A 24,315-nucleotide genomic window follows, 5' to 3' on the forward strand; every position below is an offset into this window, starting at 1 on the left:
CGTCGGCGCTGCCTCGTCTTGCTGTTCCAAATGCCAGGCAGTGAGTGGTCAGGCCTGCTTGGTCCGGCAAGTGGTCGAGGTGAGGACACGGCGCCTTGTAAGCTCCGCCCTCGGCTTTGCTCCCACCGCCGGCCCGCTTCTTGCCGTGTGGGTGTGTGGGATGCCGCCCGCGCCAGGCTGCAGGCGTGGCCGTGTGAGCCAGGTGCCTGAGTTTGGCTGCTGCTTGTGCGCCTCTGCTGAATCTCCTGTCTGCCTGTCTGCCTGCCTGCATGCCGCTCCGCTCCGCTCCTCTCCTCTCCTCGCCTGGCCTCGTCTCCCCGCGGCGGCGCCACTCACTCGCGCCTCCTCTCTTCCCCCGTCCAGTAAACCGAAACCAAGGTTGCAGGCACAAGCGCCGCCATCCTCGCCGCCCCATCGCCGCCGCCCATCGCTTACGGTCCGACATTCACCGCCTGCCTGTGTCCCTCACCATCCGTTGCCAACTCCTCCTGAGCCAGCCATACCATCATCCCTCATCAACCTCACCTGCTTCCCTCCGCTCACCTCCGCGTCTGCGTCTGAAGAAGAGACGAAGCGACACTCGCAGACCTGGTCGCCGTCTGGGAGCTCTACACAGGAAACGAGTCCAAGCATGGATTCTAAGCCTGGCCCCTCTCGCCTGGGGCCACGGCAAATGCTCTTACCATTGCCGCCTTCGCCTTCGCGGCCGCGTCGCACAATGAGTCCCACATCATTCTCGTCGACATCATCGCTGCCATCTATGCCATCATCGTCATCATCATCATCATCAATCACGACAGTTGAGACAGACGCGCGGCAATCCCCACCTTTATCATCCTCATCGACAAATGGACTAGGAAAGAGGCAAAGGCGCAACAAGAGCACTGCCTCTATGCGTCGGGTATGGCTTGCCACCGCACTTGCCTTCATCGCCCTCTCTGGACAACAACCCCTGCTCGGCGCTAGCACTGCTGCTGCTGCTCCCTCGCCGTCGCATGGAGAGAGTCTCGAGCAGCGAGATACACGTTTTGCATCCTCGTCGCCCTGGAAGGGCAAGGCGCGAGATACGTCGGGTGCATACACCGAAGCAGGCAACAATGGTCACTTCCTAGCCGCACCGGTCGGCGCTGGCGCCGGCCCCATCGCCGATGCTGCTGACGGTCAGGAACGTATTCTGAAAGCAATATACCCCGACAGGAACGGGGTCCCGTCTCAGCAAGCGATCGTCGAAGCCAGCCTGGAGAGACTGTCCGGCAGCAAGGTTCCCGTTGTGCACCCAACTCCAAGTGCAACGACTGGTATATTGCAACGTCGTGATACCCCTGGCATGATGAATGAGCATGGGAACAACGTAAAGAGAGGTACGAGGCTGGTGCCGCGGCAGGCTGCGCATGCTTATGCGAGTGGGATCATTGCAGAGTGAGTTTGCTGAGCGTGGCAACGGCCGATACACGAGACCATTGCTCACCCTTGTGTCACCATACATCGATCGTTCAGCTGGACTCATCAAGGCAGGAGCGTCTGGTTCCAAAGGAAAGGTGAGTTGGCACGGCTTCCACACAGCTTGTCGGGCAGTCGCTGACCCCTCTCCTTCACTGCTGCCCACGACACCTGTAGCCATCATCATCGTCTCTTGCTTCCTGGCCATCTTCATCGTACTCATCATCGGAGCCGCCGCCTTTCTCAGAAGTCGGCAGACAGAAGAGGAGCTCAGTCTAGAGGAGCAAGAGAACCAAGAGCTGGCCGATGAGGCTGCACTCAAGCGTATGAAGGAAGAAAGGAGGATGAGGTCGGGAGGAAGACGTCGTCGGAAGGACTTGGACGAAGATGAGAAACAAGATGCAGATGAACTCGCAGCCGGCAAGAAGAAGAAGAAGAGGATGAACGGCAGGAGAGGGAACGCCATGACAAGGGAGGCCACCAGTGGGTCTGGGTCTTCCACTGCCGTCAGCAGGATGAGAGTCAGCCGATGGATCAAAGCACCGGCAGACTTTGTCAGAGGCAACAGAGGAAGCGGCGAACAGACACTCGCCGGCGACACCAACGACGCAGCTTCCATTCGGTCCAGTCAGTCCTCGTCAAGGAGACGTCAAAGACTAGGCGATGCAAGGACGGAGAGAACGGAAGTGGAGTACTCCACCCCTCCAACTACAGGCGGCGACGGCAGTGATCTGCAAGCCGTCTCGTCCGACCCTAGCTCTTCATCTCCTACGACGTCGATGGACACCTCCAGTGGATCAGGTGGCTCTTCAAGCAGAGCAGTGGCTCTTGATGCGAGCGACTTCCAGGCCGCAGACGCCGCTGGTGCAGCCCCCGAGCAAGTGCTACCGCCTGCCTACATTCCGGCTGCCGGTCAGTCAGGTTCAAACCTTCCTCCGCAATCACCGCCTCCCGTCGACGGTGGCAATGCATCTCTTCCTCGGCCTGAGTATCAGCGTCCCCTGGCCGGCAGTCAGGTGGTCACCGATGCCAAGCACCCATCAGGTCCTGATATGGGTCCACTCCCTCCTCCGCAAGGCTCTTCAGCTGTCCTCCTATCTGACAATGTCGACGAGACGACCAATGCAAGCCGTGAAGGTGCAGCCCACATTGCCACCGACGACAAAGCTCGACTGGCTGCCCTCGCTGCTGCTGCAAGTGCACCTGCCACCACGTCTGCGCCATTCTACTCTTCCAGAGGCGCAGCCAGCGCACCAACAGAGGCATCCGACGCCTCACCTTCTGCTCCTGCTCTCGATGTCGACGAGGACGGTTTCGAGCAGGACGCATTGGCAAGTCTGGCCGGCGTAGCCCCTTCTACAGACCTCGACGGCCGTGCATCATCGCAAGTCGCTCCATCGTACACTCGCGCAAACGACTCGAGAGTATCTGCTGGCAGCAGTGGAGAGAGCGCGCAAAGTTCTCTGCTACCACAGCCACCGCGCCCTCACAATCAGGCATTCTCGCCCTTCGATAGGCCGTACCATCACATGATGCCTTATACCCCATCTCCCAGTCGTCGAGATGAGAGCAACCAAACGATGTCTTCTTCAGTCCCGCAGTCATCGACAAGCCCCACTACAGTGCCAGATGCCGCCGGAAGCCTCTCAAGCCCCTCGGCACCATCCAGCAGTACCGACGATAACGCTGACGAGGAGGCGACGATGAGTGCCGAACGCAAGCGCCGTCGTGCCGAGAAGCAGCGCGAGGCGGACGAAGAGAGTGCCCTCAGTCCCTCCTCGCCGGGCGACTTTGCCGCTGGTGGTCTTGGTCTTGGTTCGGCAGGAGCAGCCGCTGCTGGAATATCCCTCCCCGCCTATTCGGGTCGCTCCTCGTACGGCGGAGCTGGTGCTGACGCTGGCGCCGGCGCCGGCGCAGATGCGGCTACAGCTACGGCTCCTGCCATCGAAACGCTCTTTGAAGAAGACGAAAGCGCGGCAGCGCCCCCTGATGTAGGGGACTATGGTGCTACGACGGACACTCCTGCCCCTTCGGCTCCTCCTCATACGGACTTCTGACGATACCCAGGCTGAGAACGAGGAGCTTCTTTTGTCCCTTTGCGTACACACACAAACACGTATGTGTACACCCATGGCGCCCCCCGGACGAAGACGACGAGTCTGATAGCTACGGACATCTACTTTGCCATTGCCTGTGCCTTTGTCTTTGCCTTGTCAGATCGGTGATATTCTCCTTATTCCCACTCCCACTGCGTCCTTCCTTCCCTTCTTGCTCGCTTGCTTAACTTTTCTCGACTTCTTTTCCATTTTTGTTCTTTCATCTTCCATCTTGTTGTAACACTATTCCCTGACTGCTGCGATTCATATTGTCAATTTACTTGTACATCCCTTACTTGCGAAGCTATTGAGCTATTGAGCTTCATTTGTGACAATGTGTCTTCGCTGTAAGTGGCAGAGCAGAGCGTACACAACGTGGGCGGTAAAGGGATCTCGGAACGGGAGGGGTGGCTGCGCCTCGGCCTGCGCCTCTGTGGCCTTGCGCCCCCGCCTCATCTCGCGACGCGACTTTGGGCGGGGTGCGTGGGGTGCGTGCATGCAACCAAGGGAAAAGTGGGCCCTTGCTTCCTCGGTGGGCATAGACTAGAACAGGATATCACCCTCTTGGTCGGGCTTAGTATCCAGCTACTGTCATTGCCACTGCTGCTGCTAGGCTCTATACCCCTGCATCGTTGAGCGTCCCCTCATATACAGGTCGCATTTGCACTCGCGCTGCTCCTGCTACACACGCATCGCTCCTACTCGCACTCGCCAGATATGAGGCGCTAAAGCACCACACACACTCTCTCTCACCTCTCAAGAAGTTCAGCCCGATCAGAGTGGCAAGAAGACTCCATCATGGCCGCTTCCGGCAGTCCGCTCTTCTCTGCCTCCTCTTCATCGTCCCCGTCGTCCTCGGTACCCTCATCGCCTTCCTTCTCGAGACAGGTGGTCCGCACATCGGCTCCTTCGAATGGTACCACGCCGAGGGATCGGTGGATGGGGCGACGTGGAATGGTTGAAGCGGACGACTTTGACTTTGATGAAGATGAGGAGGAGGATCGCATCAAGTCATTCACCAAGAACACCCCTCCTGCATCGCCTTCACGCTCCCACATTGAGGAGCAATGGAAAGGCAGTGAGGCCTCAGGCTCATCATCTGCCGCGGCAGAAGTAAGACAGAATAGCATTTCGAACCGCTCGCCTACACTGGAAGGTCCTGCAAGCGCTAGCAGTGCGAGAAGAAATCGGCCGCGAAGCTCGCCTTTCTCCAGCCCACGCAAGAGAGAAGCTACCTACGAATCCAGGGAAGCTCGTCTGGCTGGCCTTGCGACCTCTCCGGACATCCAACCTTCTCCTCGGGCATCAGCTCAATATCGATCTACTCAGCGCTCTGCGAAGAGAGCAGGAGGCTCTGCTTGTCCAGACGACTGCCGTTGCTCGGACAGGGAGATTGAGATGGGCCGTTGTGCTTGTGCCCTTGGCAGCGCTAGCGCTAGCGGAAGTAGTAGTCGGGACAGCAGTCCGGATGTGGGTGAGGAGAGCAGAACATTAGGTGGACAAGTGCGGATGAATTGGCAAAGGGGGGAGAGAACACCCGCTCTTTCTACCGCTCGGACTCTGCCATCTCTGGAGAGGGTTTCGGCTCAGGCCGTGGGCAGCTACAGCACTGCAAGGAGGCCCCGACCTTCTAACAACCTCGCCGCCTCGACTTCGGAAGCAGAGAGCGTGGATGCTGGGGCATCGCATAGCTATTCGAGGGTCTCTGCTGCAGGAAGACCTTCACTCAAGGCAACGCTTGCTCGGCAAAGCAGAGCAGAGCGCTTGTATCCGAATCAGACTGGTGGCGCGAACATCCGGACAGCGCCCTTCTCGCTTTCTACACTCGAGGACGAGGATGAGGAGACTGACGCTCGTAGGAAGAGGCGGAGAGAGGAAAGGGATCGTTTGATCCGGCAGCGGATAGAAGAGAAGCGGAAGAGTCGAGATCAGCAGGAGTTGGGCCTGGGGTTGAGTCCCAGTACGACGATACGAGTGCAAGCAGATGGGGCTGACGATTCGCGGGAAGGCAGCCAGGCTGATGCGAGGAGAGAGCGCACTCTCGAAGAGGACGTGACGCGTATACGTACGCTCTCAAGACCTCCCAGCAGTAATTCTATAGCGGCCTTTGCGGCTAAGGTCTCTCCCTCCAGGATCAACTTACGGAGAGCCCCACCTCTTGCGTCTAGCGACGGGGCTATCGAGCAGGATGTGCTACAGGAGAGCATCAAGCTGACGCCGAGCAAGACCCTGAAGGAAGTGCTGTCTCAAGAGAGCGCCCTGGAAGAAGCCAGAAATCCCACCGGTCGTACATCGCGCGCACCATCGATTGCTTCCTCTTCTGGCTTCTCCTTTTCGCCTCAACGCATGTCCGTCGAAGTCCCACCAAGCAGTCCTTCAACGCCAGGTTCCTCTCCGAGGAGATTGGCGCACAGACGTACCGGAGGTGGAGAGGGGGATGTTGTGAGCGTCGCTGCCAATTTACCCGCCAACGATCCGATGGAAGCAAGACAGCGTCTGCGCAGCGCCTTCCGCTCGCCCATCATTGGCTCCCCTGGGTCTCCTCATTTGGTACAAGAAGAATTGTCCACATCCGCTCCCGGTGCGGGCAACAGTAGAGATGCTTTCAACGTCAGCAACTCTCGTAAGTCGGTGAGGTTCAGTCCAGAAGCAGAATTCGTCGAGGCTCAGAGAATGGATTCATCAATGAGCTCCGCGAATGACGAAGACGCGCAGGCCGAGGAAGAAGACTCGAGTGAAGATGAAGAGTCGGTGGATGACGATGCCAACGATCGAGGCGAGCAGACCACTGAGCTCCAAGATGCTCAACATGCCGACCAGAGTCCAATCGCGGTGGATGCGTCTGTCATCAAGCCTTCCGCGCGTGCTTCAGCACCGACGTCCTCGCCCGGTCTTGTCAATACGCCCATACGTCTTCCTCCTGGCGCATTCGGCTCGCCCTTTGCTTTGGGCAGGCTTCCTAGAGAGGACCGGGAGAACCAACCGTCTTTCTCTGTCTTCACGCTACGCCCTCATGCCAAGCGAATTGATCAGAGTGGGCGGCAGAGTCCCTCATCTACGCCTACACGACCTCCGGCCGACAATACGCTGCTACCCGAGACACCGATGCCGCCAGGAGGACTACGGGTGCTCAAGGGTAAGCTCCTTTCGTCTGCCAATGCGACAAGGCTTTCTCCAACCCCAAGAACGCCCTTTGCAGTCTTGCAACGACAGAGTGCATCGCAAGTCACAGGTGAAAGGGGCCTCCCGCCATCGTACTCGGCCATCGCCGCTTCCTCTCCGGCTTCGTCAAGTTTCTCGATGAGCCGCTCCAATAGTGTCGAGAGTGGGCTTGATCAGCTCTCCCTTCAGCAGCCGATAGGGGAGGAAGGAGAACGAAGCAATCAGACGGATTTGGATGCGGATGGCAGTGCCCAACCTCGCCAGTCGACTCCTCCCCCTTCTCAAGCACCACTTTCCCCTTCCCTCTCCTTGCCTCGACCTCTGCCATTGGTCACAACGAAGAAGAGCGACGCTCAAAGTAAGCGCGACTCCCTCGCAGACGCTGTTCCCTGGACGCATATTGAGGAGCTGCGTGGAATTGCCAGCCCACCTGACTCCCGTGCTGCGACGCCTCTGCACAATCTCGATACTGATAGGATTGCGGAAAGCGAAGGTCAGCCAGGTGGTGGAGAGGAAGACTCGATTAGGGTCACACTGGCAAAAGTAGTCTCTGCCCTAGCCTCTCCACCCAAGATCTCCCCGCCGCTTCTCCCGGATGAGGGCGCCACTGCAGGTCTTCCCGACCTGAGCATCGCTACCAAAGCTCAGCAAGCCGAGGAAGTCGTCGACGCCTCGACTCTCGCCACTCGAAGATTGCTCCTCCAAGTCAAGCTCGAGGACGAACGCGCTCGGGAGCGTCGCGCCAGTCGAGCCCTGGTGGACCATAAGCAGACGGGCCGACTGAGGAGCGCACAGGCGGAGCTCTTCTCCCGTATCGCCAGCCTGGGAGTGGGACAGGTTTGGACTAGCGAGGCAGGAAACGGTAGTAGGGCACCGGCTCCTCTCTTCTCTCCGAGCAGGATTCGACCTGCTCTCTTCTGGCTCAGCGTACAATTGCTCATTCTTTGGCTCGCACTTCTAGTCATGCGTCACGGAGCAGACCATCTGCATCGTACCGTGTACTATGACCCTCTGTATGCACATCTCTACGAAGTCGACACGAGAGGTCACTTGCGGTATGGGACGACCTCGCGCTCCAGCTGGATGTGGGAATTGCTCAAGAGCAGAGGTACTCGGTGGCTCGTTGCGAGCACCTCACACCCCCACCACGCCTCCTCAATGTCAACACCAGACTCAAAGACTAGCTTGGCGCAAGACTGGCACAGCTGGCCAGCCCTCTTTGCCTCGCTACAACACTTTCCCCACTGGCTAGCCTTGAATCTCCTGACGGTAGAGGCAGCAGGCGCGACCGGTGCTCCATCTTCTTCCTATACCCACGTTTCACACTTTGTACCCGTCTGAAGTGTAAGTGTAATTGTATTCATCGTTTGCCCCGTGAGTCATCACCTCGCGTGAGTGTCGAGCTTAGGTAGGAGGTGTGCATGCAATGACTCATACTGCAAGCTGGGGGGATGAATTGGATGGAGAGTGCTTACATTGACAGTACTCGAGGTAGGAATGCAAACGCTTTCATAAAATAGGGCTTATGCAGAGCGAAATAGGGTACACGAATGAGGGAATAGCAAGAGCAAGGGGAGGCAGGGTAGGCAGTTCCTAAAAGAGAGAAAAGAAATGGTGGGCAGCTCCATCAAAGACGCAGCAAAAAGAAGAGGATTGGGCGACCAAGTTCGAAGAAGCAGCGTACACACACGGCAATTTTCCCAATCTATTACTCTTCGAGAAAAGTAGATCGTCTAGCTGGGCTCACCTCGTCCCTTTGCCTCGACCGACTGCCTGATCGACTTGCCACTCTACTCTTCTTCTGTGCAGCGCCAGCTCCAGCAGGAGCAGAAGCAGAAGCAGCAGAAGCAGCGGGAGTCGAGCCACCATGCCTGCTGACAGGCCTGGGAGGTAGAGCAGTGAGCGTCTGTGGTTTTCGCAGACGTATGAAGCACAGGCACAAGAAGCTAGCAAAGAAGAAGGCTGCTCCTGCATAAAAGATTGCGTGGGGCTTGGTGTGCACATACCTCTTGAAGACCCAAGTGAAGATGACGGGTCCAACGACGTCGGAGCCAATGGCCGAGGCGATTCCCCATGCTCCAAAGAGCTTTCCTGCCTGGCTGGGCTTCTGCAACAGCGCGAGGGCGAGGGAAGACATCGAGGCGCCACCTCCTGCTCCGAGGGAAGTGATGGCGCTGGCAATGATGAAGATGGTGGGACCTCGGAAGAGGGAAAGGAGGACGTAGGCTATCACGTTGATGAAGAGTGAGACGCGACCTAGCTTCAGATCAAAGTGAGAGTCGTGTAGTAATCGGAGATGCTTTGCTCGCATAGTCCAGAGCTCCTCAAGAGTAGCCTCGTGCTGGGGATCGTGAGGATCAATATGGGTAAAACCACTCTGTTCAGGTGTTGCCGTCTCGGTAAAGTCGACGTGGCGCTGTGTTGAGCCAGTCGATCCGTACGCTGCGAAAGACGGCCTTCGCGAGTGACCTTCATCGTCCAGTAGAGGCTCTTGCTCGTCGTTTCCAGCGTCTTGCGGCAGAGACACTGCTCGCGGTGGTCGATGCCAGACCTTGATGACCAAGGGAAGGATCACAGTCAGGCAAAGTACTCGAGTGATCGATACGAATGTAAAGAAGTATCCAAGCTCAGTCGCACCCCAATGAAAGACATTGATCGCATAGAGACTCTTGAGGGACAGGATGCCCATGCATGAAATCTCAATGGCGTACGAAAGACTCAACCAGAAGAGATTCCAGTCTCTCTTGCGTGAGCGGGAGATATGAGAGATGGACAGCATGGATGAGGCTGGATCCGGGATGGTGGTCCTTCGCAGATCATTGACCGAGGGCATTCGACTAGCAGGTCGAGACTGGAGCCGTTCCACCTGCTCTACTGTGCGTGGCAGAAGCAAGACCAAAGGCTGCAGTGGAGCACTGAAGCGCAGCAGCAGGCTCTTGCTCTTGGCCTTCACCTGACCCTGTTCGTCTACTTCCTCTTGTGAGAGCGAAGTCTCCTTTTGATGCTCCATCATTGCCGCCTTGCGCCTCTCTGAGCTCGTGCTCTCGGGCATGACAAACAGGGCAATGAAGAAGTAGAGAACGTGTCCAGCAGTGGCAAGCAGAAAGGGAGCAACGAGACTGTCTGTAGCTTTGACCATCCAGCCTCCGACTGCCGGACCGATGATGAAACCAAAGTAGAAGAAGCCCGCCAACCGAGCAAAGACCTTGGCTCTCGTACCAGCAGGCGTACAGTCCGAGATGTAGGCCTGGTGAGCTGCGAGGAGGGTTGAGAGCCCTCCCAGAGCACCATTGAGGGCCGCTGGTAGCAGCAAGAAGTTGCTTCCGAAGGGTAGCGATGTGATGGGTAGCAGACCAATGGCAAGATAGCTAAAGTCGAAGGCGAGGAAGCTGACACATACGCAAGCGAGAACCTTGGTTCTGCCCCGTCGGTCTGATAAGCCGCCCCACCAACCAGTCGTGGCGGCCGAAAGGAGACCGACCATGATCGCAATCCGCATTTGCAGCTCTGCAGACCCGGCGACGACGTCAGGGGTGCGGCACTCCTGGCTCATCGGAGGTCGCTCATGCGGAAGGCGTAGCAGCATGGCCGAAAAAGGCTCTTCGCTCTGCCTCTGCTTGGCAGACATCTCTTCGCAGATGACCTGCGTGAGAAGCTCAATCCTAGCGGACATGATGGATCCGATCTGGAGACGGTAGGAAGGAATGGGTCAGGTGTTTGGCCTCTCTGTGCCACCATCAATCGGACAGCCTGATGCTCACTGCAATAGCTAGAAGAGAACCCATGGGGACCAGCCACCATTGGCTAGGTCTCTTCCACCATCTCCTCCCTTCGAGCCAATGCAAATGGCTATCATCTCCCGCACTGTTTCTTCCAGCTGTCGATACATTCGGCTGCTGCTCTGCCTCTGCAGCATCGCTTGCTCTGAATTCAGAATCGCCTCCGTTCACGCCATCGTCATCTCGTTTCAGATCCTCCTCCCTGTCATCGTCGTACCGGTAGAGTACATCACCAATGACTGGATCTGCTGAATCTATGTTGTAACCTCCGGATGGATTGTTGAGCTCGTGATGGGGTAGTGAAGGTTGAGGAGGTGGTGGCATTGGAGATGCGGAGCGGGGACGTCCACGTTGCCGCGCGGCGCTGCTGCTGCTGGAAGAAGGATGGAGGCCATCGCCATGCCTGGCGGAGGATGTAGATGAAGATGGTCCTGACATGTTGGAGATTGTAGGGAAGTATGCGTAGGATGCTAATGCTGAGCGTGCAAGGGGTGGCTGTTCAAAGCATTGTCTGCTCCAAATTTGTCGAGTGTGTTGGAGATATGATAATCCCGCTGCTGCTCCAGAGAAAATGACCCGGCAGAGGTCCGAGTGGAAGGAGAGAAGCAAGGAAAGGTGAAGAGACACTGAGCAAGCAGAATATGAGAAAGGAAGTAGCAGATGAAAGTGAAACGGTAGAGAGTGGGATGACCAAAGATACGGGGTGAGCCAAGAGGTGTACACGCAGCTTGCAGGGTCCACTGCATTTCTGAGCCAATGCCTTTTTCCCACCGGGCTTGGTCAGCGGCCGCTTCTCGGAGATAAGGCTGGGCATCGGTATACTCAGTCACTCAGTCACTCAGCCAAGCGGCTGAGACCACGACCCAGGGATCCTCGCTAATGGCGCACAGCAACCAACGTGGGTAAGACAAACAGACGATCCAAGGCGACACCACAAACAGGGGGCGTTATGCTCAGCTCATGCTCAGCTCAAACGCGTAGTCATGCTCAGCACGGCACGCATCGGCCCGCGTCTCGTCGTGAGGTACACAGGGACACAAGGGGAGGCAAATGCAGGAAATGAAATGTATTGGCTGCAGGCATCATCTTGCAATCAGAGGGAATCAATCTCTCACATGGACAACAGGAATGACGGAACAGCGACAGCATGAGAGAGTGAGAGGGGGGAATCTCGGGGGAAGACGACACTGGGAACGACTTTGTGTATGAGAAAGCAGTACAATTGAGGCCACCTAGACCTAGTTCCGCCCAGCAGACTAGGAGAATGGCGCCAATCCCGTCCATTTGCAGGACAGCGAGATAAGAGTGAGAGAAGGAGGAGGTGCAAGGGGAATGCAGCTCGTCGTCAAGGTCGTTAAAGTACAAGATGTCACACCGAAACTCTTCCGATCTAGACGACGGTCAGATGCAGCACCGTCGTCGAGAAGGGCAGAATCGCCACTTTAGACGGAGCGAGCACTTCGACGAGAGGCAGCGGCAGCCCTGCGAACGTGACGTTGAGCGTGGTTGCCACTGATGGCACGCCTGCGGGATGTGCTCGAGTACTTGGAGATGGCAGAAAGGTAGGCTTGTCCTGCCGATGTGAGTCCACCAGACGAAGTCAATGTACCATTGGGTCCATTGTCGGCATCGGAGATGAAGTAAGCCTTGACCTTGTCGAGACTCTCAAAGTAGTCAACGGCCTGACCAATGAGGTCGTCGGTCTCAGAAACGGTACCGTAGTTGTGAGCACCGTTCTGGTAGTTGGCATAAGCAAACTCGGTGACCCAGAAGCAGTCGTAATCAGAGTAGGTGTTCAGGTAGTGGTTCATGGTGTTCTTCATACCGTCGAGACTGTCGCGGAAGATGTGCACGGCAATGCAGTCGGGCTTGACGGTGGCAGCGGCAAGGAAAGGGGCAAGGAGGGTCTCATCGGCCTGCTTGGCACACGAGGGCGAGATGAGAATACTACCAGCGTCCTTCCAGGGGCCAAACTTCTCGTCCCACAATGAAGCGGCGGCGGAGGCTGTCATCAGTCCAGACGAACCAGTGCCCTTGAGGTCGAACTCGTTAAAGCCCATGACATACTTCTGGGATCCAGCAGTGAGTGCATCGAACTGAGCCATACGATCAGAGTTGGTGGTGCCGGAAAGACCAGTGTTGGCAGAGTTATCACCGTTACCCCACAGCATAGGTACGTAGAGGGCGGACGAGCTCTTGTGGTCATTTGCACCAGCAGCTCCCCAATCATTCCAGGAACCAATGTGGGCACCGAGGTACTTGACGGAGTTGCCGCCGGAGACACCTGCCTTGATACCGTTGGGCGTGTAGTCAGTGTTTGATCCGGAGGAAGTGGCATTGCCCGATGATGTGGAAGTAGAGGAGGAAGTGCTGGTCTTGGTCGAAGAGCTGGCAGATGACGATTTTGTAGACGAGGAGCCAGAGCCAGAGCCGGAGCCAGAGCTGGAAAGTGTAGACGACTTGGCCTTGCACTTCTTGGTCGAGGCGTCGACATCGATGGCCTGCATCGAGACGGCGACGAGAAGGAGGGCGAGAAGGGAAGGGAGAGAGTACTTCATTGTGGTTTGGTGCTTGGATGGACTTGAGGCGATGTGAGTTCCTGTACGAAGGCTTTTTATTTGCTTATCTCGGAAGAGGCAGGGAACAAGTCAAAGCTACCAGATGAGCGTGAGACTGTGAGAGATGTTCAGGGCAGGGGGTGGTCGTCCTAGGCGATCAAACGAGAGAATGGGAAGCGTGTAGACTGGAGAGCAGAGGGGAGCGGGAGAGAGAGGGAGAGAGAGGAAGAGAAAGAGAGACGATGGGTGTGATGATGATGTAGGGGAGGAGTGGGAGTGGGTTAAAGAGTGAGTGATGAGATGTTGAGGGCCAGCGAGGGAGAGCGGAGCAGGGCGAAGGTTGCGGATGAAGAGGAGGCCGTTGCGGGACAATTGACACATCCCTCCCTCCGGCTCGGCATCGACGCGCCCTGCCGCGAATCAACACTGCCCCAGGCACTGCGCCCGTCTCCCGCGCGCGTCCAGGGCAACAACACGCCCGCACCCCCCCTTGTCCAACACACAGGCACTGCACCAGAGGCTGCGCCACACCAAGTGCGCCTTGTGCCCCCCAAGCATTCCTGGCTCCGCAACGTACGGCGTTCCCTTGCATGACCAATGGGCCGCGTAGGTCAATCCTGGACCTCGAACCTCGTCCAAACCCCCGCCTCACCCAGTGACATGGCTCACCTACGAAGGCAGCTTTACGTCTTCGGAGAATGGGTGATGCTATACTAAGCCTAAGCCAGTAGTGGAAGACTCATGTGCCTGTCAAAAGGCTCTATCACCCCACCTGATGACGTCTGATCACGAGCGCTAAACCGGACAGGTGAAAGAAAACACTGCGAGCGTCACATAGCAAGGTGTGATCTGCACACTGCACCTTCCGAAAAGGGGCGTGTGGGTTGCGCGAGTGTAAGAACGGGCCGATGCGCATGGGTGGGTGTCCATTGCTTGTTTGTCGGCTTGTAGGTATGCGCTTGATCCTCTTCAACCCCCTGTCGTCCCCTTCAACGACAACAAGGGCTGCCCAAGGGCGCATGGCCTGGACAGTGAGTGGTGCAAGGGGTCAGGAACCTTACAGCCACAGCCGCGCCAAGAACAAGGGTCCTGGGCTCCTGGCGCAAACTATCGGTGGCTCCAGGAAAGCCCGGCATCCCAGGCGCTTGGGTTCCTCGCTTAGCCCTTGTCTACTTTATCGGCACAATTCACAGACTACTCCGATCTACCAAGATCTGACGCCGAGTGCAAACAAGTGCCACTCCTAGTGAGATTTGCCGATGAGCAGTGATTCCCTGTAGGCAGAGTGGCAGCTTGACAAGGCTGAGTGGCGTCGAGCTTTGACAAGGAGATTGGATCACGATCTATATCGTTGTAATTGAAGACATGTCTGACATCGTACCCAGGGTCCCTGCTGCAGACGACGGAGGGGTCAAGGTGCCGCGAGCCAAGCAAGAGAGAGAGAGCGCGTGCGTGTGACAAAAAGATCTTCGAACGTCGCTGAAACGCTCCCGGGAGTGCACAAAGAAGCCCTCGACGCCGTTGCGAATGGCAAGTCATCTGTTCTGCCCTTCCGTCTTTCAAAAGAAGGTCCGAGCGCTGTGTGATTGCTTCCAGACAAATCTGACACTGGCCAGGCTCTCATAATGTGTGCCGAAAGAGAGCGTCTGCGCAGAGTGGTTCTAGCGTCTGCTTCTTTTGACAAAGCTCGCCGTTGCGGAGAGTACAGTCAAGTGGGACCGCAGACCGGCGACGAGACGCACCGTGTCGGTCCTGTGCACGACTGGCCACTTCAGCACCGTTCAGCTCCTCCCAGTTCTCTCAGCATAATTGTAGCGAGCTCGAGACTGACGGGAAAGGTCGATTTGTCGTCATGCTTGCGCTTGCCCGATAGGCTCCATTGAAACCGCAAAGGCTTTGAACGTAGGGCACTAGGTATCTATGCATCGCACATTCCAGATGCTGACACTCGCTATGATAGGCGAGAGCCAGATGCTCTATCACTACCCCGAAGACTCCTGTGCAATCGGCACTTGCCGACATTGATATTCAGCACTCAGTCTGCTAACATCACATTGCATACGAACACAGAAACATTTCAAGACGATGGATGTGACGACGAAGTCTGCACGAACGATTGGATCCAGGTCAGTGTATGACGGGGGCATATTTCGACGGTTGTCTTGCTAGGCATATGTCTGAGGGTAGGGCTGCTATTTCAAACCAGATCTGCTGACCCAAGGTATTGGCCATGCTGCTGAAGTCCTCGGCGACTGCCCCCGTCGCTGTATGTGTTCCTTCGCGCTTTGAGTGCAGCCGTCTAGGTGCGACACGCAGTCGGAACAGGTGGCGTCGAATAGTATGTCTGGTCAGGATCCGAGCGCCAATTCTGTCTACACACGAGCTCGTCGTCGAATCTCGGATGTGCGCGGACGCAAGGTCCCATCACCCAGGGTTTGCTCTCATCGTCCTTCGAGCCTCCCAGCAAGAGACTGTCCACGCCGCAAGCCTGTCAGTACTGACGAAAGCTTTCAGTCACATGTGCTTCATTGTTCCTATAATCACAAACGCTACTGATCAGACGAGCGCTTGACGACTGCCGTGATCTGTAAGACCTGCCTGTCGTTAGCGATGGATCTCGCCCGCCAATCACTTCAGGCGGGGTGAGGCGAGTGCGCGGTGCGCTGCCCGTCGCGTCTTTCCGTCGGATGAGCCTGTACCAGATGCCAGACTACCTTCCCATCCACCTCGTCCACCCTTCCCGCATTCATCATCATGAGCCACCCAGCAACGGGCACTCCTCACAACTACGGTGGAGGCAGCTATCCGCCTCGAGGTATGCCTCAGGCTTCTCCGGCGGGACAACATCCGTACAACGCCCAGATCCCTCCTCACCTCGCTGGTAATCCCCAGGCTGCCAGGTACCTTCCCCAGCAGCAGCCGCAACCACCTCAGCAACAGCAGCATCACCATGTCAATCACCAACACGCCGCTCAGGTCGCCGCTCAGAACATGAGGAAGAGGCATGCAGTAGACTCGACAGTTGTGGACTCGCTTCGCGGGCTCAAGAAGGGCAAGCCTACGAGCAGAGTGATACCGCCGAGTGTTCAGAGGCACGTGCCGGAGAGCGCCCTATACGGGCAATTGCAGAAGGACGAGAGAGCATTAGATTGGACGCTGAGCAGGAAGAGGGCAGAACTGACAGACGGGATGGGCAAGAGGCCGCCAAAGGTGAGGAAGAGCTGGTCCGACTACGAAGGTCACCTGGATCGTGGCTGACAGTCCTTTCCTATGATCGGGGTAGACAAAACGTACACTACGAATCTTCCTCAGCAATACCTGTGCAAACCAGCCATTTCAAAAGGAGGAGCAAGCTGCAATTGCTGCACAGCAGCGCGGTCAGGATGCTCCCCCTCCTCCCGCAAGCAATGCCGAGGCAAGCACATCAGAGGCGGATGTGCCATCTTGGAATCTCCGCATTGAAGGCAGATTGCTCGAGCCATCTTTCAGATCAAGAGCATCAAATGCTAGGGCAGCGCAACAGACATCGGACCGCATCGGCGCTCAGAAGTTCTCCAATCTCGTCAAGTCGTGTGTGGTGGAATTGCAACGCGATCCTCACCTCTATCCTGCTGAGGAGAATCTGGTCGAATGGCATCGCCCGAACCCCACGGCGGCCACATCTTCTGGGCCAAAAGATGGCTTTGAGAACCCACTCATCGCGGCTGCTGAGCCCGGCTTGGATGGTTTCGAGATCAAGAGGAAAGGGTCTGAGCCGGTGAAGGTCAAGATTGCACTGTACCTCGCGCACACTCCGGAGCGATATGCGCTTGCTCCTGAGCTTGCGGTCTTGCTGGACATCCGCGAAGAGACTCGCCAAGGAGTCATTTCGGCACTGTGGGCATATATCAAGGATCGTAAACTGCTGGATGAGCGCGATAGGCGAGTCGTCCGCTGCGACGCCGAGCTCGCCCGTTTCTTCAGGACCGATCAGATTGCCTTTCACCACATTCCAGAAGTCATCAATCGACATCTGCATCCGCTACCGCCGGTGATGCTAGAATACTGGGTGCGCACAGATGTTGATGTGAACAAGCACTCGTCTGCCTATGACATTGAATTTGAGATGGACGATTGGAGTATCAGGCAGAGGCAGGAGAGAGTCCTGTCACTCTTTGACGGCTCAAGTGACAAGGCGAGAGAGATTGCTGATCTCGATGAGAAGGTAAGTAGGCGCGAAAAGTGAAGTCATTGAGCGAAGTCTCAGGCCTTGACCTTACACTCGCGCTGCCCTGTGATCCTTTCCACAGATCTCACAAGCCGTCGTCGCTCTTCAGAACCACTCTTCTGCCCGAGACTTCCTCCACACCTTTTCCCAAGACCCTTTGCAGCACCTTCAAACCTGGCTCGCCTCGCAATCCCGCGATCTAGACGCCATCCTCGGAGCTGCCTCTTCCATTCCTGGCGCTGGAGTCAACTCGAGCTTGTCAAATGAAGAGATGAGGCGGGCAGATACCTTCCATGGTGCTTGGTTGGATGAGGCGATTACGGGTCATATTGCGTTGGATACCGCTAGGAGGAAAAAGGAACTGGAGAGGTCCACGGCGAGACAGGCCATGGCGCAATCTCAGCAGCAGCAGTAGGAGTAATAGTAGTAGTAGCAGTCGTAGTAGAGCAGGCAGAGATAGCGAAGGTGGCATGTGTACGCACTGAGTGCACGCGGAATGATTACCCAAAGTCAACCTAGCATTGTTCCTTGCGAGAGTTGCTTGTATGCGCGTTAGAATTGGCTTCGTCTCAAGAGTGACTGGCAAACATGCCCAATCCCCATCCACCTCCAGCCACAATAGGCGGCGGTCTGAACCCGCCACTCGTGCCCGCTCCAGCCGCACCCCCTTCAGCAGCTCCCCTCCCAGCCCCCAATCCAGCACCCCCTCCCACTCCCCCTGCACCCACTGTCCCGCCTATCCCTCCGCTCGTGGCAACACTGAAAGCCTGCCGAAGCATGAGCAAGCTCCTAGCCTGTGCCGTATGCATTCCATGGTGCGTGCGTCTAGCAAGGGGCACAGGCGCGACTCGCTCGTCGGATGCGCGGGTACGGAGAGCGACGAGGAGAGCTTCTAGCTCGTTGCGCACACGGGGAGAATCGGTAGAGTGAGACGCTAGGTCATTTTCGAGGTAAGGGTCTTCCTCTTCTAGAAGATTGGAGATGAGAGTACTGGGCGCATTGCTGGCGTTGCCATTGCCGCTGCCGCTGCCGTCGGCGCCAGCGATAGTGCTGCCTGCGGCTCGATCCCGAGAAGAGCCTTCTCCGTTGGTATTTGCAGTGGTACTACTGCCAATGTTGATGAAGCTCCTCCTCGAGCCGTCGGGATTGAAGAGTCCACCTCCTTTACCATCCAGTCCATTGAGCAAGAGATTGAGTCTCCTACTCTTGCTCTGCGCACTAGCCAAATCTCCACCTTCTTCTCTCCTCTTGGCACTGAGTTTCTTCTTATTCTTCAGATCAGACTTCTTGCTCCTCCTCATCTCCTCGGCTCGAGCTGCCTTTTCTTCTTCCTTCTTTTCAAGCTTGGCAAGGAAGGCGGGATTGTTTGCTTTTTGCCATTCGAGGAGGAGATCGTCGTACGACTTGGAACGACCTTGGACGGAGCGTTTGGCGCCCATGGAGTGGGTCTTGCAGGTCAAAGAGCGCAGGCAGGGCTGGCCATTGTCGTTTAGCACACCACACTGGCGGTTGACATCCAGTGCTTGCCCTAAGCGAGGAAAGAGAGACGACAAGAAGATCAGCAAGGTCTTCAAAGCGTGGTCTGATCGGATATCCGCCAACTCACCTCTTCTTCGCCGATTGTTCTTGGCCTCTTCTGCCTCTCGCAGCTTCCTAGCCTTCTTCTCCATCCGAGCCAATCTCCTCTCCTCAACCTCGAGTGCTCTAGCTGCCTTCTTTGTGAGCTTCTTCTGAGGGCTGACACTACTCGATGCGGATGCGTAGGCTCCTGTGTCTGTTTGCGAAGGTGTATCCGAGACTGAAATGGGCAGGGAAGTAGAGGGTTATGGTGAGTGTACGCCTCGTGCTGTGCTCGTCTGCTTCTACTCACTTTCCGATATGGCCCTCTTTCTCTTCATACGATCGGGATCAAGCAGACTCGGAGATGCCCTACCATCACGAATCGCCCTGATGAGCTGACAATTGGCGCGGTGAAAGTCCTTGTACCGTGCCAATGTGGGCTTGTTGCAATCGGCACACTTGACCACTTGGATGTAGTCGTCCAGCCGCTCCGGACCCAGATCGGTCACGTCCAGGTCATTGGAGCGCCATGTGGTTGGACGTGGGCCGGTGGATCCGCTGGGCGAGGATGGCTCACTCTGTACTGCGGCCTCTATGTCATCCCATGATGGATGTGATGCCATGTTTCTGGGAAGTGTGCTGCGTGGATGAGCTCCTTGTTTGCAAGTGGGTGGAACTGGTGTCCTCTGATCTCTGAGGATGGCTACGGGTGGTACTTGGCGCCCCTCGTCACCTCGGCCATTTGTGCGGGCGGCGCGGGGGCGGAAATGGGATTTCAAAGTCCGAGTCCGTGCTCGACTCGACTCTGTCCCAGCGGCGACGCGGCCTGCCACTCACCCACACCCACCCCGCACACACTCCACTGCCACCATCACCATCTCCTACCATACCTACCATACCTACCATCTCCCTCACTCACTCTCATACAGCATGGCAGGTCTGCCAACACTCCAGGAGATGGAGGAATGGATCGAGCAGGCACTCCAGGACAACGTCCCCAAGAACCTGGTCAGTGCCAAACCCCTGCGATACTCAGCACATGACCTACAAGTCAGATAAGCCATTGAACACTTTCTGACTCACCGTTTACTCCCTCTTTCCCCCACCCTGCTCTCACAGCAAGAGCTACCATTCAAGATCAGCGAAACCATCGTCACCTACTCCGAAGCAGTATACAATGAGCTCACAAAGTACGGCAGCCCAGTCAATCTGCCCTCGCTGCAACAGATCGAGGACCACATGCCATCCAACCCCTTTGCAAAGTGCCCCGTAGCGCCCCTCCCACCACCGCCGCCCCCTCGTGGGATACTTGGAAGGTCGGTAGATTGCGCCCACGCTCACAGACGCGCATTCGCCATCGCAGGTGGAGTCGCCGTACTTGGGCTGGGTACCACTGCCGCTTATCAGAGGGGATTCCTATGGCTCCCACTACTCGGAAAGAGGGACCAGAAATTCATTCAAGCGGCCAACAAGAGGAAGATGCGTACACCAGAGATCAGGAATGGAGTCAGGAAGGAGGCAGTAGGTGAGTAGGACTGTCAGCCTCTCGACTTTCACTTGACCCTTCTGACTCTCCACCCGTCGCATACCCTCCCATTCGCAGTCGTTTTGGGAGCCGACACGCCCCTCGGCAGAGCTCTGGCACTACACCTGGCCTCTGTAGGCTTCATCGTCATTGCCTCCGTCTCGTCCTCGGCCGCCGTGTCCTCCTTCAACTCGATCATCGCGCCATCCTCGCGCGGCTACATCAAGACGCTCGTCTTCGAGACGTCTGACGTCGCCAGTTCCCTCAACAAATTCATCCGTTCCGTTGATGAAGTACTCAAGCTTCGCTTCCCACTGCTGAGTGCTGGTGATCCCTATGCATCCCCTGGAGAGGAGGTCAGTCTTGTTGGAGTCGTCAATGCCCTCAGCTACCTCGCACCTGCCAACGACATCAGTCAGAAAACCAGCACGGCGTTCCAGTGCAACCCTGCCGAGCTAGCCGAGTCGATGGAGAAGCACGTCGTAGCTGCCCTCTGTGCCCTCTCCTCTTTGCAGCCGCTCCTTACCTCGCCAAGTGCCCGAGGGTCGCTGCGAGCCTCGGAAGCCAACGTCAGGACTGCTGGTGCCCAGTCTCCGTCTGCTGCCACTGCAATCACCCTCCTCAGCTCTCCCTCTAGTCATACCTCGCTTCCTGGAGCCGATAGGGAGAGTGTCATCGCCCAGGCTGCTGCTGCAGGCATGGAAGTAATCAGGCGAGAAGCCGAGGTGCGCTCTAGCACCACATCATTGTCCTCAGCCTCCGTCCACGCCAGGCGCTCGCTTCGCGTCACCACAGTCGAGATTGACGAGGGCACTCCTTGGGGCTATGCTGCGCGTCGGATCCCCTCGTCCGGCGAAGCAGAGACTACGGCCTCATCGACCAGCAGCATTGGCGGTGGCTCCACCGCTTCAGTAGCCCCTGCACCAGCGCGACCTGCCTACATGCGCAAGGCCTCTTCAACCCTGACCTGGCCAACACGAGACAGCTCTACCCAGCTCGTGCTGTCCAAGGTCACGTCCCTTCTGCTCACACCCGATGCTACTGCTCGACTGAAGGCGACATACCGTGTCTACCTCCCCACGGAGAAGGAGACTTCCTACTGGGGTCAAGCTCAAGCCCTGTGGAACCGCGGTACCCAGCGTCTGATGAGAGTCATTCCCACGTCTTGGGTCGACGTGCTGCTGAGCCTGAGAAGGCACGTCAGCATGCGGAGAGCTGGACTGATTGGGCAGGGTCCAAGGGGCACGAGGACAGCCTCCCAAGGCTCATCCAGCAATGCTCAGACCAGCAGCGGCAACCTTTCCAAGAGTGCTACCAGCCAAGCAGGCGGAGCCAGGCGTGCTGGAGGGAGCGCGAGCGCCAGTTCTCTTGCGCCCCCTCCTACCGCCTCATCGAGGAGAGGGTATTACTACCCCTCCAACTCCAACTCCGGTTCAGCGCCCACCTCTGGGCCCCCTTCTCTTCCCGACTCAAATTCCGGCGAGTCCACCTCCTTCCACGGAGACACAGAGGACGGAATGGTCTCTTCTGGTGTGCTGGACAGTCATTCTGAACCAGAGGGAGAAGGGGGCGCAGGTAGCCGTGGTGGTAGGGCTGTGGGAGGTGGGGTAAGCAGGTCGAACGCGACTATTGGAGTTGGTTTTGAGCATGTGGGTGCTGCCGAGGGGCCTTGGATGGGACCTGACGAGCCTCAATCCGGTAGTGAGCTGCTGCACAGTCAGGCGCACGCTGATGACGAGGTGGAGCGTGACGAGGAACACGAGCACGATCGCGACCACGAGCAACACCTCGAGCATGAGCACGAGCATGAGCATGGAGAGGAAGAAGGCGATCAAGGAGAGGGATCCTCCTTTGTAGGGGAGAGCTGGGTCGCTCTTGGTGAGAGCAGCAGAAGGGAGAGGGGCGAGTGAAGGAGTGAGCCCTCCCACTCATCCTTACGCTTCCTTGCTCCCTTGCTTCTTGATCTCCTCACGCCTGCTCTCTCCCCCATCGAGCATCGATTGCTACGCCGTGCTGTGCTATAGTCTCTATTGTATTCCCACTTCCTGTTCCCTATCTCGATCTCGTCTCTTCTGTTTCTCCTTCTCTTCTCTCTCTCCAGCTCTTGCTTTCGATCTTGTTGTCCAACTTCCTATGTCCGTGCCTCGTACTTGTCCTTGTCCTTTGTTGTAGCTGCTTCTTGTCCCCCTTTCCCCTTCTCTCTTTTCCACTTTGAATCACAACAACTTCGTATTGCCTCGTGTTGAAAGCTCTTAGCTCGATTGCCACTAAGGCTACCCCAGTCTTGTTCACTTCACTTCACTTCCCTTTAGCTCAAGTCAGTCAAGGTGATGATGGGTGATGTGCAAAGCTTGTCTATTACAGGAAACACAAAGAGGCTGTCTAAGGCCATGCAGAAGACCGGGAAAGTCGTCGAGGTTCTTTCGAGAAACAGGTGGAGAACCAAAGAAGGGTGAAAGGGCCAAGGCGGGGGGGGGGAGCAAGAGGGTGAAGAGGGACGTTTAGTCTTGACTGTCTGATCGGGGTGATAGACCGATTCGGGGTGTGGCGAGCAAGCGAGTCGTTTCCCTCTAATGTAGGCGAGCTCGACTGTGCTACGCCCACTAGCGCTGCGCTAGGAAGCGCTTACCAACGACCACCACCACCACCGCCGTAGCTGTCTCCTCCGTATCCACCACCACCACCGCCGTAACCACCCCTGACAGGCATGGCATTGGCGCCACCACCGTATCCACCTCCTCGTCCACCCCTACCACCCCTACCACCACGTCCACGTCCACCACCACCACGGCCGCCGTAAGGAGCCATCTCCTCGAGCTCGGGAGGAATGGGCTGGTTGGCCTCGCGGAGGATGGAGAGGAGCTCACGGGCCTTGCCTGCGTCGCCAGTGGTGAAGAAGGTAATGGCAGTACCCACGGCGCCGGCTCGGGCTGTTCGACCGATCTGGTGAACGTAGTCTTCAGTGTTGGTTGGGTAGTCGTAGTTGAGGACGTAACCTGTTGAAAAGGGAGGCAGAGAGGCTGGGTCAGATTTTCTTTCTTCTCTGCTTCAGTGGATGAGAGCATTATTCTTCGTCTTACTCACCGATATCCTTGACGTCTGTTTGCCAGTTGAAGAAAAGGGGTAAAGAGTAAAAGTTGACCGAGGGTAAGATTGAACAAGGGTGAATCCAGTTGCAGTAATTTGCGTAGCGGAGCCAATCAAGGCAAAAGGTGAATCGAAAGATATGTAGGGAGAACGACGTAGGATTGCAAGAGCAGAGCAAGGATGATCAAGTGAACAATTGATCAAAGCGAGCAAAGCAACAAGCAAGCGCCGAAAAGAAGTGTGTGAGGGGGAGATGCGGGGATAGAACGGTGAGTATGCTGCGCCCGACGATCGCTAAAGTGCCTCCGATTATCCTCCTATCCTCCAGTTCCCAGTTTCCTCCCTCCTCGCTGCCTAGCGCACAAGAGCAATCCTGCAGCAGATTTTCTACAGCTGCGATAGCAGTTGATGCTATCGCATTGGCGACCGAAGACGCAGAGAGGTAGATGCTTTGCCAGAAGGTGGGGAAGAAGGGGAGGCCTGACGTGTGCCAGCAAACCTCTCGTGACTTCGTGCCATCCCAAGAACCTCCGATGCTGGGCGATCGTCAGGCCTCCCCGTGCAGGAGATCAGTAGCAAGCGCGACGGCAGGGCAAACGGCTGCTGCCTGTCTGACAAGCCTCACACTCGATGCCAAGCAGAAGAACGAATTTTGCCGCTCTGCTACTCGTCATCGAGTCACCGGCCTTGTACAAACAGAAAGGCCGCAATCCCTGCCGGACGTACGACAACGCAGCTTTCGCTCTTACCAGTAAGAGAACGAGAGGCAACATAGTGCTGCCCTGCTGGTCGTCGGCGTGCCACACAACAGCTAGCGAGAGAACAGAGCTCCAGAGAGTCCGATCCTGTCTCCCGTTACCGGCGAGGTAAAAGCTAGCTGCTGTGACTCCCTCGCTGAAGC

General features: G+C 56.9%; 10 protein-coding genes across 10 annotated transcripts; 5 read left to right on the forward strand and 5 right to left on the reverse strand.

The window, feature by feature from the left end:
• Window positions 1-430: 430 nt before the first annotated feature.
• Window positions 431-3,837, forward strand: BCV69DRAFT_313219 (hypothetical protein). The gene is made up of 3 exons (XM_025495010.1): window positions 431-1,419; window positions 1,498-1,538; window positions 1,618-3,837. The coding sequence occupies exons 1-3, from the start codon at window positions 632-634 to the stop codon at window positions 3,495-3,497; spliced, it is 2,709 nt and encodes a 902-aa protein (XP_025347173.1). The 5' UTR covers window positions 431-631; the 3' UTR covers window positions 3,498-3,837.
• A 372-nt stretch (window positions 3,838-4,209) lies between these two features.
• Window positions 4,210-8,402, forward strand: BCV69DRAFT_216247 (hypothetical protein). Its single transcript, XM_025489782.1, has one exon. It carries the CDS (start codon window positions 4,335-4,337, stop codon window positions 8,037-8,039), a length of 3,705 nt encoding a protein of 1,234 aa, XP_025347174.1. The 5' UTR covers window positions 4,210-4,334; the 3' UTR covers window positions 8,040-8,402.
• On the reverse strand, window positions 8,051-11,326 carry BCV69DRAFT_283538 (MFS general substrate transporter). Its single transcript, XM_025492746.1, has 2 exons — window positions 10,460-11,326; window positions 8,051-10,383 (listed from the first exon to the last, which is right to left on the reverse strand). The coding sequence occupies exons 1-2, from the start codon at window positions 10,913-10,915 to the stop codon at window positions 8,407-8,409; spliced, it is 2,433 nt and encodes an 810-aa protein (XP_025347175.1). The 5' UTR covers window positions 10,916-11,326; the 3' UTR covers window positions 8,051-8,406.
• Window positions 11,327-11,378: 52 nt separating this feature from the next.
• On the reverse strand, window positions 11,379-11,840 carry BCV69DRAFT_216343 (hypothetical protein). Its single transcript, XM_025489783.1, has one exon. It carries the CDS (start codon window positions 11,759-11,761, stop codon window positions 11,465-11,467), a length of 297 nt encoding a protein of 98 aa, XP_025347176.1. The 5' UTR covers window positions 11,762-11,840; the 3' UTR covers window positions 11,379-11,464.
• Window positions 11,527-13,326, reverse strand: BCV69DRAFT_283539 (hypothetical protein). Its single transcript, XM_025492747.1, has one exon. It carries the CDS (start codon window positions 13,033-13,035, stop codon window positions 11,920-11,922), a length of 1,116 nt encoding a protein of 371 aa, XP_025347177.1. The 5' UTR covers window positions 13,036-13,326; the 3' UTR covers window positions 11,527-11,919.
• Window positions 13,327-13,637: 311 nt separating this feature from the next.
• On the forward strand, window positions 13,638-14,547 carry BCV69DRAFT_283540 (hypothetical protein). Its single transcript, XM_025492748.1, has one exon. The coding sequence runs from the start codon at window positions 13,989-13,991 to the stop codon at window positions 14,280-14,282; it is 294 nt and encodes a 97-aa protein (XP_025347178.1). The 5' UTR covers window positions 13,638-13,988; the 3' UTR covers window positions 14,283-14,547.
• Window positions 14,548-15,749: 1,202 nt separating this feature from the next.
• Window positions 15,750-17,781, forward strand: BCV69DRAFT_283541 (hypothetical protein). Its single transcript, XM_025492749.1, has 3 exons — window positions 15,750-16,245; window positions 16,319-17,239; window positions 17,325-17,781. The coding sequence occupies exons 1-3, from the start codon at window positions 15,790-15,792 to the stop codon at window positions 17,655-17,657; spliced, it is 1,710 nt and encodes a 569-aa protein (XP_025347179.1). The 5' UTR covers window positions 15,750-15,789; the 3' UTR covers window positions 17,658-17,781.
• A 30-nt stretch (window positions 17,782-17,811) lies between these two features.
• BCV69DRAFT_313224 (SCA7-domain-containing protein) lies at window positions 17,812-19,501 on the reverse strand (the record flags this gene model as incomplete). The annotated part of the gene is made up of 3 exons (XM_025495011.1): window positions 19,113-19,501; window positions 18,849-19,040; window positions 17,812-18,770 (listed from the first exon to the last, which is right to left on the reverse strand). The coding sequence occupies exons 1-3, from the start codon at window positions 19,423-19,425 to the stop codon at window positions 17,812-17,814; spliced, it is 1,464 nt and encodes a 487-aa protein (XP_025347180.1). The 5' UTR covers window positions 19,426-19,501.
• Window positions 19,502-19,704: 203 nt separating this feature from the next.
• On the forward strand, window positions 19,705-22,564 carry BCV69DRAFT_283542 (hypothetical protein). Its single transcript, XM_025492750.1, has 3 exons — window positions 19,705-19,810; window positions 19,922-20,327; window positions 20,406-22,564. The coding sequence occupies exons 1-3, from the start codon at window positions 19,733-19,735 to the stop codon at window positions 22,235-22,237; spliced, it is 2,316 nt and encodes a 771-aa protein (XP_025347181.1). The 5' UTR covers window positions 19,705-19,732; the 3' UTR covers window positions 22,238-22,564.
• Window positions 22,565-22,881: 317 nt separating this feature from the next.
• BCV69DRAFT_216489 (hypothetical protein) lies at window positions 22,882-23,626 on the reverse strand. The gene is made up of 2 exons (XM_025489786.1): window positions 23,117-23,626; window positions 22,882-22,969 (listed from the first exon to the last, which is right to left on the reverse strand). The coding sequence occupies exons 1-2, from the start codon at window positions 23,390-23,392 to the stop codon at window positions 22,931-22,933; spliced, it is 315 nt and encodes a 104-aa protein (XP_025347182.1). The 5' UTR covers window positions 23,393-23,626; the 3' UTR covers window positions 22,882-22,930.
• Window positions 23,627-24,315: the final 689 nt, after the last annotated feature.

The sequence above is a fragment of the Pseudomicrostroma glucosiphilum genome, assembly GCF_003144135.1.
Source record: "Pseudomicrostroma glucosiphilum strain MCA 4718 unplaced genomic scaffold BCV69scaffold_9, whole genome shotgun sequence".
Lineage (NCBI taxonomy): Eukaryota > Fungi > Basidiomycota > Exobasidiomycetes > Microstromatales > Microstromataceae > Microstroma > Microstroma glucosiphilum.

Bases quoted from the DNA above. Each gene is read 5' to 3' on its own strand.
- BCV69DRAFT_283542 (XM_025492750.1), top strand. From the start codon at position 19,733: ATGGCAGGTCTGCCAACACTCCAGGAGATGGAGGAATGGATCGAGCAG. The intron at 19,811-19,921 runs GTCAGTGCCAAA...CTGCTCTCACAG, and splicing joins ACAACGTCCCCAAGAACCTG to CAAGAGCTACCATTCAAGAT. The intron at 20,328-20,405 runs GTGAGTAGGACT...TCCCATTCGCAG, and splicing joins AGTCAGGAAGGAGGCAGTAG to TCGTTTTGGGAGCCGACACG.
- BCV69DRAFT_283539 (XM_025492747.1), bottom strand. From the start codon at position 13,035: ATGAAGTACTCTCTCCCTTCCCTTCTCGCCCTCCTTCTCGTCGCCGTC.
- BCV69DRAFT_216343 (XM_025489783.1), bottom strand. From the start codon at position 11,761: ATGGACGGGATTGGCGCCATTCTCCTAGTCTGCTGGGCGGAACTAGGT.
- BCV69DRAFT_313219 (XM_025495010.1), top strand. From the start codon at position 632: ATGGATTCTAAGCCTGGCCCCTCTCGCCTGGGGCCACGGCAAATGCTC. The intron at 1,420-1,497 runs GTGAGTTTGCTG...TCGATCGTTCAG, and splicing joins GCGAGTGGGATCATTGCAGA to CTGGACTCATCAAGGCAGGA. The intron at 1,539-1,617 runs GTGAGTTGGCAC...CGACACCTGTAG, and splicing joins CGTCTGGTTCCAAAGGAAAG to CCATCATCATCGTCTCTTGC.
- BCV69DRAFT_283541 (XM_025492749.1), top strand. From the start codon at position 15,790: ATGAGCCACCCAGCAACGGGCACTCCTCACAACTACGGTGGAGGCAGC. The intron at 16,246-16,318 runs GTGAGGAAGAGC...TGATCGGGGTAG, and splicing joins TGGGCAAGAGGCCGCCAAAG to ACAAAACGTACACTACGAAT. The intron at 17,240-17,324 runs GTAAGTAGGCGC...TCCTTTCCACAG, and splicing joins TTGCTGATCTCGATGAGAAG to ATCTCACAAGCCGTCGTCGC.
- BCV69DRAFT_216247 (XM_025489782.1), top strand. From the start codon at position 4,335: ATGGCCGCTTCCGGCAGTCCGCTCTTCTCTGCCTCCTCTTCATCGTCC.
- BCV69DRAFT_216489 (XM_025489786.1), bottom strand. From the start codon at position 23,392: ATGCTCTCATCCACTGAAGCAGAGAAGAAAGAAAATCTGACCCAGCCT. The intron at 22,970-23,116 runs GTGGTGGTGGTG...ACGGCGGTGGTG, and splicing joins GATGGCTCCTTACGGCGGCC to GTGGTGGTCGTTGGTAAGCG.
- BCV69DRAFT_283540 (XM_025492748.1), top strand. From the start codon at position 13,989: ATGCGCTTGATCCTCTTCAACCCCCTGTCGTCCCCTTCAACGACAACA.
- BCV69DRAFT_283538 (XM_025492746.1), bottom strand. From the start codon at position 10,915: ATGTCAGGACCATCTTCATCTACATCCTCCGCCAGGCATGGCGATGGC. The intron at 10,384-10,459 runs GTGAGCATCAGG...TACCGTCTCCAG, and splicing joins GTTCTCTTCTAGCTATTGCA to ATCGGATCCATCATGTCCGC.